We start from the raw sequence: 17,975 nt of genomic DNA on the forward strand, positions 1-17,975 counted from the left end.
TTATCAAAATACACTGGTCCCTTAGGGCATGGGCCAAGGGCAATCATGTTGTGGTCTAAGAACACTAGTTCTATGTGTGTGGCAGCTCTGCTGTGTGACCTTAAGCAAGCCACTTAACCTCTCTGAGCCCCCTTTCTTCTTTAGTTCAATGACCACCTCTCAGGGCTATTGTGTGGATGACCTGGAATAAGTGCGATCGGAGCGTGGAAGTGCTTTGTGAAGTGCTCAGGCATACGCGGGCTGGAAGGATTATCTGGTATTAGGGAGCCACCAGGGAAGCTGACAGACAATCCTGCCTGAAGCGACAACTGGCCAAGGCCAGAGCCCCAAGCCATCTCCCTGCTGGCAGCTTCAGTTCCAGAATAGAAGACATTAGGGACGTTGGGTCTCTGCCTGGCAGCTCTCCTGATCCCCACTCTGGCCTGACACCCTGCCCCAGCCTTCCCTGGTACAGGGGAACCCGTGTCTGGGGGGCAGGGGTGGACCCAGGAAGCAGCCCCCTGCCCCCAGCTGGGTCCCACCTCACCGCACAGGCCACGGCCCTGGGCCTCGCTGGCTTTGCTGGCCTCCAGGATCATGAGTCCCGAGCTGTGGAGCCACTGGATCAGGATGTGTGACGGCGTCCGCATTACGTACATGTGGCCTGTGTCCTCAATTCTGAACCCATACCTGCTCACGGGGGGCCGTACAGGCTGTGAGTCCACTGTCACCTTAAAGGGGGGAGGGGTTGTGCTGAATGTGAGCACAGCTTGGTCATCCATCCATCCATCCATCCGTCCGTCCGTCCCTCCAATTATCCAACAACAGTTATTAAGCGCCCTCTCTGTGACAGGCTCTGTTTCAGGCACCGGCAGCCAAGACACAGTCCAAGGTGCACAGAAGAGTTCCGTGGAGGTTTTATGAGCACACGACAATGAAGCCAGAAGTGCAACATCTGGAAGCAGGCCACATCTCTATGGGCAAATTAGCATAAATTCTGGGTCCCTCTAATCACCCTCTTCTTTCCTGCTTCTGCTCAGATAATTTCTTCAGGGAGATCTTCCTCAAACCCCCAGCCTCTGGGTCGGGCACTTCTCTCTGGGGTCTCCCCATCTCTGCGCTGACCACTAAGACAGAATCCCTCAGAGCAAAAGTGCGGAAGTCCACAATCGTGAAGGTCACTGTTTCTTGCCCCTCTAACTTCTTCTGTCACAGTACTCCTCCCGGTACTCTTCTTTGCTCGACAGTACGGTGGCCAAAGTATTCTAATTAAAACCACTTCTAAATATATTCAATTTTGCATTTTTGTTAACTGTCCTTCCTCACCCCAGTTCCCAACCATGAATAAGCCTCAGGCCCCTCCACCCCTGGACGCCCTGGCCCTCCACTGACTGCTGCCCGGCCCCGGAGGACGGGCTCTTTGATGCACTCACCTTCCGGTTGAAGCGATCAATGGTGACCTGATGGGCCAGGTGAGTCACATTCAGCATCACCAGACAAAACGGCGGCCAGTTCAGGTGCCCCTGCAGAGACATCCCAGCCCCCATCAACCCATCAGCTTGGAGCCCCATCCTGCCTCCTATCCTGGTGAGCAAGCGTGAGCACCCTCTGCCCCCGTCCCTGACTCCTCTTCCAACAACATGCCAGCAGCACCATTGGGGCTGTGCAACGGTGCAGAATCCCATAGAACATTTTTGGCTCTACCTGACCTCCATGCACGCTCAGCCACAATGAACAAATAAAGAACCCTGCCTCGTCCACCTGGCTCATGGGGCATCCTAGTGGGGATTCCCTGCAGCTGGCACCCTTGACCAGGCCACATCCCTGGAATGGCATCCCAGATCCTATGCACATGCCTAGGAAGCTGGGACAAGCTGGGGATGGCACAGGCCCCAGGAAAGGCCAGCAGGTGGCAGACTCCACTGACTCTTTCCCCACACACCCATTTCAGGAGACCCCTGGGAGACAGACAGAGCTTCCGCATCTGTCCTCACCGCCTCAAAACCCAACTCATTGCTAATCCCCCTCCAGGCCTAGTCATAGCCCCAAGTGCGGGCAGAAAGAAGCAGGCAGTCACCAGGTTGGCACTTTTGCAGTCGAGGACATGGACGGTGACCATTTCGTCTGGGCTCTGGCTGAGGGTGTAGATGGCCTCCTTGAACAGGGCTGCATGGCTCCCATCGAAGGTCACAAAGCTCAGATCAGGGAAGATGGAGCATCGGCCTGCGGGAGGGCAGGGGACAAGAAGAATGAACAGGTGCCTTCAAGGCCAAGGCTGCGTAGGAACACGGAGCGGGTGCCTGGGTCTTTTCCTGGGCGATGCAGAGGCCCTGGGGGGCTAGCGGGTCACACAGAGGTTGCAAGGGTAGGAAATCTGCCAGGTCAAGGGTCACACTGAGATAAGAGGTCCCACGGGAGGTCATTTTCAGGTCAGGGTTACTCTAAGGCTGGGAAGCACCAGGTCAGAGGTATAAATCAGGCTGGAGCAGAGGTACAGGAGGACACAGCATGAGGACAGGGGAGGCTCCAGTGGACCCCAGACTCACAGGCACATTCCCAGAAGGGGCAGCAGCGGTCCCCGCCCACTCTCACTGAGAGGCCCAGGACCCCACAGTGAAGGGGTGCAGCACCCTGGGGACAGTGCTGAGTCAGGTTCACCCGGATCAGCTGGTCCTCCAGGCAGATGTGGCGGATGCAGTCCTCCTCCGCGATTGGCTGGACACAGGGTGAAGGGTCGTGTGAGGGCCCAGGCTGGAAGCCACAGCCACTCACCCCCAGCCCACCCAGCCTGAAGCCATGAGGGCCCGGAATCCTTTCAGATGCAGGTTCTAGCAGGAGGAGACCCTGAGGTAAACCTACCAGTGCCCCATCTACCCAACCCATCGGGGCCTGGGGCTGGGCTGTGCATGAGACTGAGGGTCAGAGGTCAGTCCGAGTCTCTGCATATCTGCCTGGTCAGTCCGAGTCTCTGCATATCTGCCTGGTCTGTTCTGAGATCCCCAGGTACACAGTGTGCAGACACACTAGCTCAGACTCATAGAAGCCCAAGCACCCCTCCCACACTCTATCTATCTATCTATCTATCTATCTATCTCACAAATGCACAAAGACAGTCTCTCAGCATCATGTATCACACATACAGATATCTGAGTGTTCAGAGTCTCACATACATGAACACAAATGTGTGTACACAGTCCCATGCAGGCACCCAGATACAAACATGCACACTGACATACCCATGTTGTTACACCTGGATATCACACCAAGCCATCCAAGTAGCCACTGGGGCCCTTTTGGGGCACAGTGTAACCCTGATATGGTATCAGGGGCCCAGAGGAGCCTGGAGAACTTTTCAGGCTCCAGGAGCATGGGGAAGGGGTGAAGGCAGTGACTAAACCCCATCTTGTAGCCTGGCCGCTGGTTAAGAAGCTTCTATAGGACTTGCCCCGAACCCAGGTATGTGAGTGTGGTGGTGCCCGAGCCCAGTGGCATGGGAGGAGGGATGGCACGGAGGGTCCATATACAGGAGGCCAAAAACCTCCTGTATCACTCACGACACACATGGCAGATGCGTTGGCCTCAGTGGTGGTTGCCAAGGCCACGGCTGAACCCTCGGAGATGCTCTGGACTGGGGCCGAGCGCCCGGACTGCTCCGTGGTGGCCTCTCCCACCGGCTCTGCGGGGGGCCGAGGTCCTGCCGAGGTTCCATGGGCCGCAGGGAGTTGAGGGAGCAGAACCAGTGAGCTCTCTCGGGAGGCGGTCCTGGCCGAGACAGGGCTCAGGGGATGGGATGTGGGCACCAGTGGCCCTGTGCCAGCCCAGGGATCCTTGGCCTCGGTCACCAAGGTAGCAAGAGTGTGGGCCACAGCAGGCGTGAGCGCTGTGGGCCCCTCCTGGGCAGAGCCATGCACCCAGGTGGGCAGAGACACCTGCTTGGACAGGATGGCCGTCTTCTCCGTGGTGCTCTTTCGTGGGGCAACAGATACTGTGGAGGCCACCCCCTCAGCCACAGTCACCACTCCAGAGGTTGGCAATGTGGCTCCCAGAAGCAGGCCTGGAACTGTGCCTGCTGCCGGAGGGGTTGTGTGACTGGGTGGGTGCACCTGGGCCACCATAGCCGGGGTGAGAGGCCGTGCAGGGCTGAGGGGCCGAGCAGATGGAGTCGCGGCCATGGCGGGAGATGTGGCCTGTTGCTGGAGTGGAGGGGTGATGACAGGGCCCTCGGGGCCAGGAGTGGCCACTGGGGCAGATGTGCCCACCTTGGCCAGAGGTAGGCTGGTGTCGGGGGGTAGGCCAGAGAGGAGCTGGGGGGGTCGAGTTGACTCCGGAAATACGAAGGGTGTGGCCCCCAGCCCATGGGCAACTGTGGACAGGCCAGTGGCAGCCAGAGTCCCTGGGGGTGGCGCTGGAGGCCTGGTGGCTGTGGTGGTGTGCCCGGAGGGGTGGGGCGGGGCAGTGGGGAGTGGGCTGGGAAGTGGGGATGGCAGCAGGCCTGTGGGCTGGCCTGGCCCCAAGTGGACTTTCTCTGTGGGTGGCACCATCTCCACTCCCTGGGTCGCCACAGGGCTGACAGGAGCTTGTTCTGCTGCTGCCCCAGGCTTGGCTGGGGAGCTGCTGGGACTGGGAATGGGCTGGGTCTGTATGGACTGGGGGATCCCTGTCCAGTTTGTGACCTTCGTTACTGCAGGTGTCAGCCAAGTCTCGTGGGACTGTGAGGAAGTGGGAGGCCTGGAGGTCACTGCAGGGGAAGACACAGGCCTGGAGGAGGGACCTGCAGGCAAGCCCAGGCTGGGCAAGGCCTGTAGGGGTGTCGTCCTAACAGGCAAGGAGCCAGGGCCTGGGACCGTCACTGCTTTGGTCATGAGTGGGAAGCGAGGTGCAGGGGGTGACTGGGAGGAGACTGTAATGTTGGGGCTCCCTGCAAAGGTCATGGTTACCCTGGTCGTCTCCATGGCACCCAACCCCATGCCAGGTGTGGACAGCTGCCGCAAATGGGGGAGGGATGAGGACCTTGGGGCATGCGGGGTGCTGGGGAGGCTGGTGGTCACTCCCTTACTGTCCAGAGCCCCTGTGGCATGGGCAGGGAGGTTAGATGCCGTGACCCCCAGGGGCTCCTGGGTGGGGGCTGGAAGCAGTGGTGGCCCCTCAGTGGTTGCCAGGGATGGGTTCAGGGCCGTGGTGGGCGGGGCAGCTGGGGTGAATGCCGGCCTATGGGAGGGGGCCCCGGGAGTGTCCTGTGGGAACTGTAGCTCCTGGTCCCTGGGGGTGGGCAGCTCTTGACTCGGAGGCAGGGTCTCATTGCCACGGGCCTCCGTGGGAGCCAGAACTGCAGGCTCCACACCTGGGGCAGATGAGAGGAGAAGCTCAGAGGGTGGGGTGACTGCTGCCCAGGGGTCACACTGTGCAGGGCTGGGGTCAGATGGGCACCCTGGGTGAGCGGGGAAGACAGCTTCCCATGGCTGGTTAGGCTGCCTGACCAACCCCGGGCCTCTGCCATGCAGATGACTCAGAGGAGCCAGCGGGTCTGGGCTCTGCCACGTGACTTCAAGCCAGTCCCTCCCTTACTCTGGGCCTCATTTTTCCCCTGTGAAATTGGGAGAATGGGCTGGATGAGGTCTCAGCCTGCTCTACAGTGTTGTTCCAGAGGCCCCTCTGCTGACCCGGCCTGTCCAGGGACCTGGGAGGTCTGGGTATGACGGGTCCGTGAGACCCTGGGGTTTACAGCGAATCTGAGGGAGGGATGAGAAATGCAGGCCACTCACAGTCCTCCACGTAGACGCATCTCTGTGTGACTTCATCCAGGACCTTGGGGGTGGGGCATGCTGGCACACAGCCTTCCACCCTGGGGACAGAGCAGGGAGGGTTGGTGGTCGGGAATGTGAGAGGGTCAGCTCTTTTCACCTGCATTGAGCACAGGCCTCGTCCTTTCTTATGATGTGTGTGTGCTCTTATCATGTACACACTCCCATGAACCTCCATATCCTGTCACATATCACACAGAACACACATACCCCAACATGCACGCTGCACATCCTGCCCTCAGACCGAGAGGGAAACACACAAACAAGGTCCAGCTAAGCGCACACTGTGCACTCACTTGCATGTGCTCACATGTGACTCTATCCAGGCACGTTCTCACACACACCCCCATGACTGCAGGACTCAAAAATATTCACACAGATACACATACAGGTCCACACAGACCACGACAAACATCAGGGTACACACGCTCATGCACACAGCTGCACCAACACCCAAACACATGCAGCTCAGACACATGTGTGCACACAGCTGTACAAGCCCAGGCACACCTTGTACACACAACACACACAGGGCTCAGCTATATGCACACTGTGCACAGATATTCAAGTATGCTCAGATGAGGCACATTCATCTGGTACATACCCCTCATACACACAGCACACATGTGTATATAAGTATATGTGAGTACACACACACACCTCAATATATGCTCATGCCTCTGCCCACAGATGACATACAAACCCATTTCCACATATGTATGCTCTACAGGCTCTACAGGCTAATGCACATACCTTGATGCCATGCCATCTCACCTGGGCACGTCCTGGCAACTGGCTGCCCTGGGGTCCCGGCAGGTTTGGAAGCAGGGGCTAGCACAGGCATCGTAGCGCCACTCGCAGATGGGGTAGGCAGCCCCCGATGGCTTGGCATCTGGAAAGTCAGCCACCCCAGAGTCTGAGGACGGGGCATCAGTGCCAGAGCACAGAGGCAATCCAGCTCAGCCCACGCCCACCTACCCGTGGAAGAGACAAATGGACTCATGCGGGAAAGTGGGGACAAATAAATAAAAGCCAACCTCAGGGGACACTGTCGCTGAGAGTTGGGGTCAGGGCCTGGAGGATCCTTGGAGGGGGATCAGGGAACTCGGTGGAAGGGCTGAGGAAGGGGGTGCTATGGAGCAGGCGTTGGTGTTGGGCTTTGAGGGGTGACAGAAGAGGAGGCTGTGATCCCTGATCTCTCCATAAGGCTGCCTGTCACCCTACCCCTCTGAGACCTTGGTGGTCAGGCTTGGTCTGCACCCCAGGACACAACCCCATCCTTCCTGCTCTGCTTCTGGCCAGGCCACTGCAGACCTCCAGGGAGCCAGGAGGCTTTCCCCTGAGGGTGGGGGCGGTTGGGGAATCCCACCCCTCTCAGCCAAGGCCCTGTGGGGCATCTGGCCCCAGACAAGGGAGAGCTGTTCTTTACAAGCCCTATCCCCCCCCCCCCCCCCGCCCCGTTCCCAGAGGGCCTCCGTGAAGTAGCCAGTCTGGGACCGGGTGCGGTGCGTGGAGTTTGAGCACTGTCTTTGTTGCCCCTAGTAACTTGGGCTACTAATAATAACAGCTGACTCAAATAGCACCAAGTAGGATACTCAACATTTCACACAAGTATGCACTCATTCATCCTCACAATAACCTTACGAAGTAGCATTATTATTATTCCCATTTTATAGGTGAAGAAACTGAGGCTCACAAGCTGCTGGGGAAATTAAACTCTCCCGGGGCAGAGTTCCTCGTAAAAGGCCCCGTGGCCAGGGCCTTGGCAGATGAAGGGTCCTCAGGGAAAGTGTGTGCAGCCTCTGCGGGGCTTCAAGGCAGACAGGACCCCAGACCTCCCTGGCACAGGTGGGGGTTTCTGCTCCTGGCCCCGCCCTGCAGCCCCTTCCTGACTTCCTAACCCCCGCACTGCTGCTGACTGCGAAGAAACCTGCTTCCCAAGATCCTTGGGACCAGAACCGAGAACTTCACTATGAGCCGGGCCCCAAGCAAAGCCCACGAGATACATTCGATCGCCCACAATAACCCTGAAGCAAACATCGCCGTTGTTCAGGTGAAGAAACAGTCAGGGAGGGGGTTCTCCTGAGCGCCAAGGACCCCGTCAGCATTCGAACCCAAGGCAGTCTGGCTTCAGAGCCTGGGCTCACCCGTTCTGCCTCGGGGTCCTCCAGAAAGCGACACAGCCCTGCCATCACGGCCAGCGATGACTCTGTCCTGGGTGGGGTTCTTGGTGGACTGGTTAGAGGACCTCGGAATGTAAGCGTGAGCTGGCCCAGCCTGGTGTGTGTGTGTGTGTGTGTGTGTGTGTGTGGTATGGGTGGGGGTGATCAGTGAACAGCCTGGCTGGAGACACATTTACACATGTGTGGGTTCATCCATATAGTGGGAGCTGCCCTCACAGGCATGAACACACATGTGCGCATACGGGTCAGAGAGGCTGGCCTGGAGCGGTAAAGAAGTTGTGATCACTGCCTCCCAGGTCCAAGCAGAGACTAAGTCATTAGGGGCAGGCACACCGGCAGGGGGATGGCAAAGCCCTGGGACCCTTTCCAGTCCTGGCTGGAAAGGACACGGTGCTGCCCCATCACAGGGGCCCGGGCCTCAGGCGGGCAGGGAGAGGCTGCGGCTCACAGGGCGGGCATGTGCCCCCATCAGCATGAAATCTGAGCCAGAGAGCTGCGCAAGCAGCGCCACGATCGCTCTCCCTGTGTTTCCACAAAGGCCGCCCTATTTTTAGACGTGTGACTGGCCTGTGGGCGTAGGCAGGACCCAGGAAGCTGGCTGGGCCCCGAGCCACGCTGCCCACACTCCTCAGGCCACCAACACGGAGGCCAGGACACTTCCCGCCTCAGGGTGGCACCCACGTGGCCTCCTGGTGCCAGGAGAGTGAGGATTCCATCTCTTGGGGGCCCTTGGAAGGGGAATAAGGAGAGGGGCTGAGGGGTTGAGGGTGATGGCAGGGAGGACACCTACCCAGAAGGCGGAAGAGTGTGCCCCGGCGGAAGACCTCGGAGTGTTCATATGGTCGCAGGGCCAGCGTGGGGCCTGACACGTGAAGGAAAGAGCCAGGCTCCGCCAGGGACTCCAGGGCCACCAGGCCTGCCCGCCAGGTCCCCTGGTGCAGTGAGAAGGAGGCGTGGTTGTGGAAGGCGTCGCTGCCCTGCCACTTGGCCAGTTCCAGAGACCCATTGGCTGTGACGTGGAGGAAGAAGTTGGGTCTGTCCGCTGCCTCCAGGGATACCACATCCGGATCTGCGGAGAGCCACATGGTAAGGTCAAGGTAGAGAGAGGCCCTGATGGGGGGCAGATACCTGGTACCCGTCTGCACTCTCAGTGACACAGGACGGCTCACACTCTGTGGAGAGCAGGCCCTGCTCCTCCAGGCCTGCCCGCCTCCCCGCGGCCACCTCCTCTGCCTGCCGGCTGCCCCTCTGTGCCTCCTCTTCCCCAGGGCAGGTGGAGGGTTGGAGAAGCCACCGACTGCCAAACCTGGGGAGGTGAGCAACCTCCCTCCCTTCCCCCCTTCCGTCCACAAACACTTTGAGGACGCCCCCCGTGCAGGTGCAATTCTAGATGCCAGGACACAACAGTGACCAGGACAGACGGGCATGGCCGCCCTGGTGGAGTTACGTTTTATTGGTCACACCAGACAAGCTGGGCTTGGTGATTTGCCAGATTTCAGTGACCCCAGCTTGGTCCTGCTCCTCACAGAATCCCAGGGGGGCAGAGCTGGTGGAACTAGGGGACCCTGAGTCCAACCCCAGATGGGAGCACAGTGTCCCCGAGGGAAGGCACTTGCCCAGAGCCTGTTTCCCTACCCTTTCTCCTACATCCACAAGGACCCATTTCTAAAGAGTGGGGCTCACTGCTGGCTGGATATCCCCACTCCCTACCCAAGACATTCTCTACTCTCCATTTGTCCTCATCACAATCTTTCCCACCCCTCAAGACCCACCTCCTCCACGCAGCCACCCAAGACCTCACCTGGAAGGCACTTTCTCTTGCTGTCCAGTACCTTGTATATCGTATGGGGGGTGGGGAGGGAGGAACACAGGATGGGATGGGGGTGGGAGCCTGGGTCCTCATGGGTCTGCCCCCTGCACCCAGCTGCCCACGAAACCCAGGCCTGACTGAGATGGAGGCTGGACTCTGGACCCAACTTCTTCCTCCCCACAGTGATGCTCTCAAGGCCAGGCTGCTCTGGAGTTCTTAATATGCCCTAAAACCACTGGAAAATCAACACTTCCTCCAGTGCAGACCTTACTAGACTAAAATGTTGAGTGGAGAACAGAAAATCCCCACTAACAGATGGCCTATCACATCTGGAAGGTTGTGAGACACCCTTCTTCGCACTGGGCCACACAGACCTGGGGGTCAGCAATGTCTGGGGAGGAAGTATCCTTCTTGGGGTGGTACTGCTGGCGTCCTGTGGCCCAGTGCTGGCTCCTCACTCCCAGACCCCCTTGTGCAGTGACATGGTTCCTCTGGCACCTCCTACTGCACCTCCGGCTCACACCACCGTGAACATCACCCATTGCTGGGAACTCTGGCTGTGCGTGGAGCAGGGCTAGAGCCGGGGTGTCCCTCCCCTCTGGGCAGGGTCTGCGGCTGCTCAAGCACCACTGAACTCTGGAGAGAGGTTAATGCCCGTAATGCTAAGCCCTCGGGGTTGCTGGTGGTCTGAGACCCAGGAGGCGGGTCCCAGGTGTGCTCCAGTGTGCGTCCCACCTGCCTGGAACTCAGGAGCATAATCTGAGCAAGTCAAGAGCTGGCCCCTCCATTCACAGGAGGAGGCCCCACTGGGATCAAGGTTCCAGCCAGTTCCCCTTGGCAATTAAAGTCTATCCCGGCTCAAAAGTGGGACTAGGAAGGGGCAGAGGGGCAGAGAAGGAAGAAGAGGAGAAGGGCGGGGGGAGAAGGATAAAAAGGAGGAGGAGAAGGGGGAGGAGGAGAAGGAAGGGGAGGAGGAGGAGAAGGAAGGGGAGGAGGAGGAGGAGAAGAAGGAAGAAGAGGAGAAGGAAGGGGAGGGGAAGGGAGAACAAGGAGGAAGTGGGGAGGAGAGAAATAGCAGTGTTGGCACCTGCTTTGCTGGAACACAGCCATTGTGTAAGGCTAGATAGAAAGGTGTCTCTGGACTTTGGCCTCCGTTTTTGGTTGTTTTGTTTTGTTTTTCAGGAAGAAGATGGGAGGTGTCTCTTCAAAGAAGCTAAGAGATTGAGGTCAAACCCTGTCTCAGTTGGGAAAGGGGCACCTGCTGGAGCCCACATGTCTTCAGCTACTCTCGATAGTTTAGAGCAAGCATGTCAACCTCCTGCATGCGGCCCACAGTGAATATTTTTGTGGCCCAGCCAATCTGACGGTATGTAAGAAATGTTTTAATAAAAATCTCATAACTTAATTTTTACAATATCCTGTTATACATAATTATTAATAATGAACTACAACATTCACTAATGACTGATTACTATAATCATGTTGCATTCATTTCCCTTATGCACCTTACGCACAGGTGCACCATTTCTCTCCACTAATACTAGCAGCGAATATTTTAGCAGCCGACTGCCACGTCATTAGTTATGTACTGACTTGCTTGGTGTGCGCAACAGGAAATATTTCGCTTTCGGAGAACAAGAAAAATAGGTTTATTTGCGTTATGCCTATTAATTTGTGCAGTTATTCAGTGTCTGGTAAGTTAATGTTCAAGAAAAAATATTCATTTTTATTAAAATGGTCTATTATGTTAACAATGACTCATTTATTTCAGCCCTTTGTATTCAGCATGTCTCTATCGAAATAAACCTACGTGTCTATGAAACTAAAGCTTCTGTTTTTTGTGGCCCACATAAACGTAAACCTTGTGTATTTGGCCCATGTTAGCCTTTGAGTTTGACTTGCTTGGGTCAGAGCCTCAGCACCTTCCCTCCTCTGGCAATGCCTCCCCCAGAGGTAGGCTTACCGTGGGCCTTGGCCTTGTCCAGTGCAGCCGTCAGCAGGAAGTTCATAATGTCCCCCGGGGCCACATCCTCTGTGCTCACCAGGACGATGGCACCGCCTGCCGCCTTCATGGCCACACGGGCACCACCAGCCCCCTGGCTGGCCAGTTGGTAGGGGCCCTTACCTAGTGCTGGAGAGAAAGGGCCAGTCAGGAGGCCTGCCTCCTGGGGCCTGTGCCCACGTCCCGTCCCTACCTGCCCACCCCTACCAGAGGTGGGGCTGAGGGAGGGTGCCAAGGAGGTGCTGTTGGTCCCTTCCCTCACCCCAAGCTCTAGGGACCTTGATTTCCATGAGAAGGAGGGACAGGAACTTGAGGCTGTCACCCTTGATGGGGACTGGCATAGCGCCTGAGTAATTTCACAAGAAGCCTGGGAACAAGGTCACCCACAGGGGTCATAAGGAGACCCCAAAAGTCTCTCCATGGGCCTCTCCATGAGACTCTACACCGCCAGCCATTGCTCTATTCAGAGTCCTCATTGGGAGGAGACAGCAGACCTGGTCTCTGCCCAGCCCGGCCTGAGGGATGAAGGCCAGGAGCTTGGGCTCACACTAGTGTTTTCTTATTCCCAGCATGTGCCACTTTTGTGTCTCATGGGGTCCTGCACTGTCAGTATAGGCTGGTTTCCTAGATAATTATAACTGTCTTGTAAGTGACCTCCCTGCCTCTGGTGTGTTCCCACCTCCAGAGCCTCCTCCCCAAGTGCCTGAGTCACCTTCCTAACACACTCCTGCTGGGACTCATCGGTAGCTACCATTGCCCTCAGGAGAGAGTCCAAGAGCCCAGCTTGAATTCGGGGGCCTTTCATGCCCAGCCCCTGCCTACCCCCCACCTCCCCACACCTTTGCCCCTGCCACACTAAGCTTCCCTTGTTGTTCCTTGAAAGAGCCTGCTGTGCCCGGCCTCGTGTCTCCACTCATGCTGCCCCCTCCCGGCCCCTCAGGGTAGTCCTCCCATTCTGTGCCTGGCAAACGCCTCCTCATCTCTGGGGCCCAGCTCAAATGTCACCTCTGCAGTGAAGCTCTCCCTGCACCCCTCCTACCACACACAAGCATCAGCCCTCCCGCTAGGCTCCAGCAGCCCTTGGGGCAGGACACAGCTATCACAGCTCCTATGAGGGACCTCAGTCGGGGGTCCCTGTGTGTCTCCTCTCCTAGATGGGAGACAGGCAGCGCTGTGCCTGCCCATAGTCCATAATCAGCCCTCAAACACAAAACCCCAAAGTGTAGTGTTTGCTGATTTCCATGCTGTGAACACTCCCACCAGCGGTCAGTTTCAAACTACCAACTGAATGCGGAGTTGGGGACACACGGTTGGTTCTAGAGAGCTGGTGTGGGCCAGCTCAGCCAGTGCCCCGCCCCCTCCCCCGCCATGATAGCTCTCTTTGGCCATCGATTCCCCAGCACCCGGCAAGGGCCTGGGCCAGAGAAAGTGTGGGAGAAAAGCAGAGCGAGGAATGGACGGGTGGGTGGGTGGGGAGGTGGAGGATGCTAGAAACAGCCTGTCCTTTGCCAGTCACTGCTACCCAAAATGCCACAGAAGGCAGAAACTCTGCTCAGAGCCGTCTTGCTGAAATGTCTTGCCTGATGTCAGACAGACACCGCCTGTCCCAGGGACCACAGTTCTCCCATCACAGATTTATTCCTTTAGGGCTTAAAGGTGCTTGTCCGTCAGGAGCCCTGAGGCTAACACATTAAGTGGGACTGCAGTCCCTGTGACTGATGCTGTACCCTGGCCCAGCCCTCATCATTCAGACCCCTAACTGGTATCTGCCAAGGTCTGACCCTGGCCCAGCTGGACAGAGATCCGTGCCAGAAACTACTCCTGGGCAGCCCTCCTCCCACTGCCCACTGACCCCAGTGATTAAATTGACTAATTGTCTCTAAAGCTGGACATTAGCCTCCCTGGGGTCTTAACTCTAGTTATGACCTGTGTTTTCACTCTGATTAATGCAGGGGAGGGAGCGTATTCTGGGACCCTACAACCCTGGCTAAATTTGATGACGAATCTGAGGGGCTGAGCCAGGCCATCCTTGGGAAGAACAGTTTGCATTTGCCGTTGCCAACTTAAAACTTCGGTAAACTCCAGACAGTGTCCCATGGGCCTGATGAGCTAGATTAGGAGGGTCGTGGGGTGGCCCACTGGTTTTTACTTCCTGGTGGAGCTGCCCTAATGAGCACAATCCCCAGGAAGCTGGCTTGGCCTGGGCTCCATATAAGCTTCTGGGTACAGAGTTCTGGGGCATCCCTGGGCCCTGCATTGTCGGGGTTCTCTCTGCATGACAGGGTCCCTCCCTGCCCCATGTCACAGCTCTTCCAGGGCCAGCAGGGCCCTGCCACTGCTGTGGCATCAGGTCAGGGCTGTCAGTGCCCTGGCCCCGAGGTTCCACTTGGGGAGGACGGGCTTACCTTTGTTAAAGAAGTCACAGTCGTATGCTGAAAGGGAGAGAACAGCCTTCTTAGGAAGCTGGAACAGATGGACAGAGCCATGGCCCCAGCATCCCAGCTCTTCCTCCTTCCCCAAGGGGAGGACCTGGCCTGCCTCCCAAACTCCAGGATTCAGGCATGGCATTATGTTCAGATATCTTGAGCTGTAGGAAATACAATGGCTCCTCTCTGTGCCCCCCACACAACGCTCAAAGCTGGCCCAGAGGAGGCACTGAGCGTTTATTGAAAGATTGAAAAAAAGAAAAGAAAGAAAGAAAGAAAGAAAGAAAGAAAGAAAGAAAGAAAGAAAGAAAGAAAGAAAGAGGGAGGGAGAGAAGGAGGGAGGGAGGAAGGAAGGAAGGAAGGAAGGAAGGAAGGAAGGAAGGAAGGAAAGAAGGAAGGGAGGAAGGGAGGGAGGGAGGAAGTTGGGAAGAAGGGTCTGCTTTGTGTGTCCCCAAAGGGCAAGATTAGAATCAAAGGGTGGGAGTTCCAATCGGAAATGTCCCGGAAGGTCCCAGAGGAAAGCAAGCACAGATAGAAGTCAACCTGTCAAGAACCTTGGATGGAAAGGGACCAGGTGAGTCCAAGATCCAGGATCCCTGGGTGCAGTTTCCACCAGGCTGTCACAAGCTCCTCTAAGCGTGTGCTCAGCGCGCCCTCTAGTGGCCCAGTCTGGCAACACAGCCTTTTCCCCGGGCTCCTCAGCCACAGTCCTCAGTGGTTTGGGGTAAGCGGGGGACCTTGAAAAAGGCGCCTAAATCCAGGAGCAAGGCTATGAGGAGCCAGTTGGGTAGACCTGGGATAAGTGAGGAGGGGCTTCTCCATTCATAGGTGTGATCTGAAGAGAGCCACCAACACCACCCCACAGCCCAAACCCCCTAATCAACACTACTGCTTTGCAGGGGTCAGAAGATTGATCTGCTGTACTGCTATGGGCAAGTACTTGCCTCTCCTCACCTGTGGATCAGAAAACTGAACTAGAAAATTAGAAGATCTCTGAGCCTCTGGTTTCAGGTGTGTACTAGGTTCATGGCAGGTCACCAGGATTGTCAAGAGCCGGGCCCCTAAAGTCAGGCCTGGGTCAATCCCATCTCTCTCACTGGTCAGCTGTGCACACTGGCACAAGTCACTTGGTGCCCTCCTCTCTGAGATGGGACCACAGCTAGAATCTGCCCCATAGACTTGTGATGCCTGGACTAGGGTAAGGCAAGGGCTCACCTCGGTGCAAAATGTAAGGAGGCATCAAAAATCTCAGTAACCAATTTCCATTTATGTTCATCAACATTTTTTAAACTTCAAAATTAATGCAAAATCCCTAGAATGAATAAAATATCAAAAATTTTAAAAATAAAGATAGGATGAGTGACAGCACCTTGCTGAGTGATACTGAAGCCCGAGGCAAAAGGAAAAAAATCAATAATACTAATCCTGTCATTCCTTAAAATGTTGGTATTTTGTTCATCAAAGTTATTTTTACATTCATTTTGATTTTTAAAATATACTGTCAACATATGACCTATGTTGTGCCCCACCGAGTACCTCGCCCCAGCCCTGCGCCTGCGGATTAGCGAGTTAACGCACAGAAGGCACAGGGCCTGGCGCACAGCAGATCCTTGTCAATGTGGGTCCCCTTCTCCTTCCTGGAGGATTGTATCAGAGAAGGAGAGGGAGCAGCAGACAGCAGGAGGACCCAGGGCACTGGTGGTAGAAGGGTCTCAGGGGAAAACAGGCAGAAAAAAGGGAAGCCAAAGTCCACTTCTGCTCCCCCTTCTTCCTGAGGTCATCCTGCCCGGAGCCCCAGGGCTCAGAACATGCCAGCACCCACGTCACCATGACATATGACAGCAATAGCTAGAGCTTTACATGTGCTACCGCATTTAAACCTCACAGCACCCTGCAAGGTAGGTAGAGTTCTCCAAACCCTCGATTACAGCTCAGTGCAAGCAATGTGCCCAGGCCACCCTGCTTGATGGAGCTTGAGTCCCAGAGGGTTCAGCCCCAAGGCCTGTGTAATAACCATAGCACCGCAAAGTGAGGCGTGCTTGCACCAGGAAGATCACTGCTATGCAGAAAGAAATAATCAATAATCAATCATTTAAATTTCTATATATTTTTTTCATTTTAAAAATATCTACTTTTTTATCTATTTTGTGATGTACATTTATGCTGATAACATACACATGTATGTGTACCTGTGTATGCATATGTGTGTGTGTTCAAAATATTTTTACTTGATAAGAGTGTGCAACCAAAAGTGTTTGCAAACCACAAGGCCCTAGGTATACGGATGTCTTGGGCTGCCTCTGACAGCAGGTCTCAGCTGACAACGGGCTTTTACATTCACTATCCCATTTGACCCTCACAATAAACCTGGTGGGACAAGTCTATTCTTTTTCAGACGAGAACACTGAGCCCCAGGGAGGTTGGGGGCTTGTTTGAGGTCACAGTTCACAAATGGCAGCTCCGAGTCTGGAATCCAGGACTCCTGACTCCTCTAGCACAGTGGTTAAGAGCACAGGTTACAGCCAGGCCGCACTGGGTGAACTTGAGCATCTTATTTAATCTTTCTCTCTAACCTGTTTCTTCAACTCTAAAACAGGAATAAACAGTCCTCTTCATAGGGTAGTTGGTAAAGAATCTATACTAATCAAAGCATAACATGCGAATTAGGCCAAACAGCCGAACGACCTTCTGGACGAAGCCAGGGCTGCGAGGGCCGAGCCCCGGCACGATTTTTGTGCATTAGGCCTCTAGATAATGAATGATACACACAGAGCAGTTGGTGCCTGGCACAGAATACGTACTCAACGAATGCTAGACAGAGTGATGGTCCCCCCCAGGCCTGCCCACAGGGGGCCCCACTCTCCCCCTCAGGGGATTGGACACTCACGGCAGAGACGTGGCGTCCGCCAGTCGATGGCCACCCCGTGCTGGCAGCACTGGTGGGCATAGGCGGACACGCTGGCACAGAAGCACTCACAGTCACCGCCCCGGCTACACCCACATGTGTCCGTCAGGCAGTTTGAGTAAAACCAAGTGACATCAACCTAGAGGAGGTCAGAAGTCAGAGGTCAGAGGACCGACCCTGAATGTTTGCCCGGAAGCTGCTCAGCTGATGCCAATCAGACTCAGGCAGCAGCAGAAACACAAAGGGACCACAAGGATGGTGTGAGCTGCCATGCAGGCAGGGTCAGGGCCTAAGCCATTGGATCCCGGGGCTGGAGGTGGGGCTGAGGAGCAGACATGGGCATGAACTGCCAGCCTGGGCCAGAGACAGCTGCCTTGGGGGCCTGGAGGTTGCGGAGCAGAGCTGAGCCCCAGCTCTCCTGTCTCTACTGCCTCTGTCACAGCAGGAGGGTGTGGGGTTACTGTTCAGAAGAACTTCCTGCCCGGGGGACAGCCAGGTGGACATAGGCTCGAAAGGGCACAGTTCTGTTTGTCCTGCTGTCTGTCCTGGGTTGTCTGGGGAAACAGGACAGACTATTTCATCCGAGGTGGAGGCAGGGGAACCGCAGCAATGGGTCTCCCCTCTAGGCCTGAGGTGTCTCTCCCGAGGCATGACGGGGGTTGGGGCCTGAGAGCAGGAGGGACCCGAGGAGAAAGGTGGGGTCAGGAGTGGCTTTGGCTGGGGCCCACTCACCACAGGGTGGCAGGTCTCAAACACCTCACTGAGCAGGATGCTGCACTCCTTCTTGGCGAACGGTTCTCGGAGAGGATTCAGGACACACGTGTCCCGGGCATCGAGGGTGTCTGGGCACTGAGGGCAAAGGCAGGGCT

At 56.2% G+C, this 17,975-nt stretch overlaps 1 protein-coding gene across 1 annotated transcript in view; it reads right to left on the reverse strand.

Annotated features, from left to right (window-relative positions):
* Positions 1-17,975, reverse strand: part of OTOG (otogelin) — a 71,282-nt gene that overhangs the window by 14,868 nt on the left and 38,439 nt on the right. Inside the window, exons 29-40 of the mRNA XM_070426661.1 lie at positions 17,839-17,955; positions 17,089-17,245; positions 14,181-14,207; positions 11,737-11,904; positions 8,754-9,032; positions 6,555-6,672; positions 5,742-5,821; positions 3,534-5,320; positions 2,526-2,694; positions 2,057-2,202; positions 1,413-1,502; positions 527-710 (exon numbers count right to left, since the gene is read on the reverse strand). Of these exons, the coding sequence (XP_070282762.1) occupies positions 527-710; positions 1,413-1,502; positions 2,057-2,202; positions 2,526-2,694; positions 3,534-5,320; positions 5,742-5,821; positions 6,555-6,672; positions 8,754-9,032; positions 11,737-11,904; positions 14,181-14,207; positions 17,089-17,245; positions 17,839-17,955 (3,322 nt within the window). The remainder of the gene's footprint in view (positions 1-526; positions 711-1,412; positions 1,503-2,056; positions 2,203-2,525; positions 2,695-3,533; positions 5,321-5,741; positions 5,822-6,554; positions 6,673-8,753; positions 9,033-11,736; positions 11,905-14,180; positions 14,208-17,088; positions 17,246-17,838; positions 17,956-17,975) is intronic.

This window comes from Myotis yumanensis, unplaced genomic scaffold, assembly GCF_028538775.1.
Source record: "Myotis yumanensis isolate MYYU_CA2020_CCGP unplaced genomic scaffold, mMyoYum1.0.hap1 SCAF_10, whole genome shotgun sequence".
NCBI lineage: Eukaryota > Metazoa > Chordata > Mammalia > Chiroptera > Vespertilionidae > Myotis > Myotis yumanensis.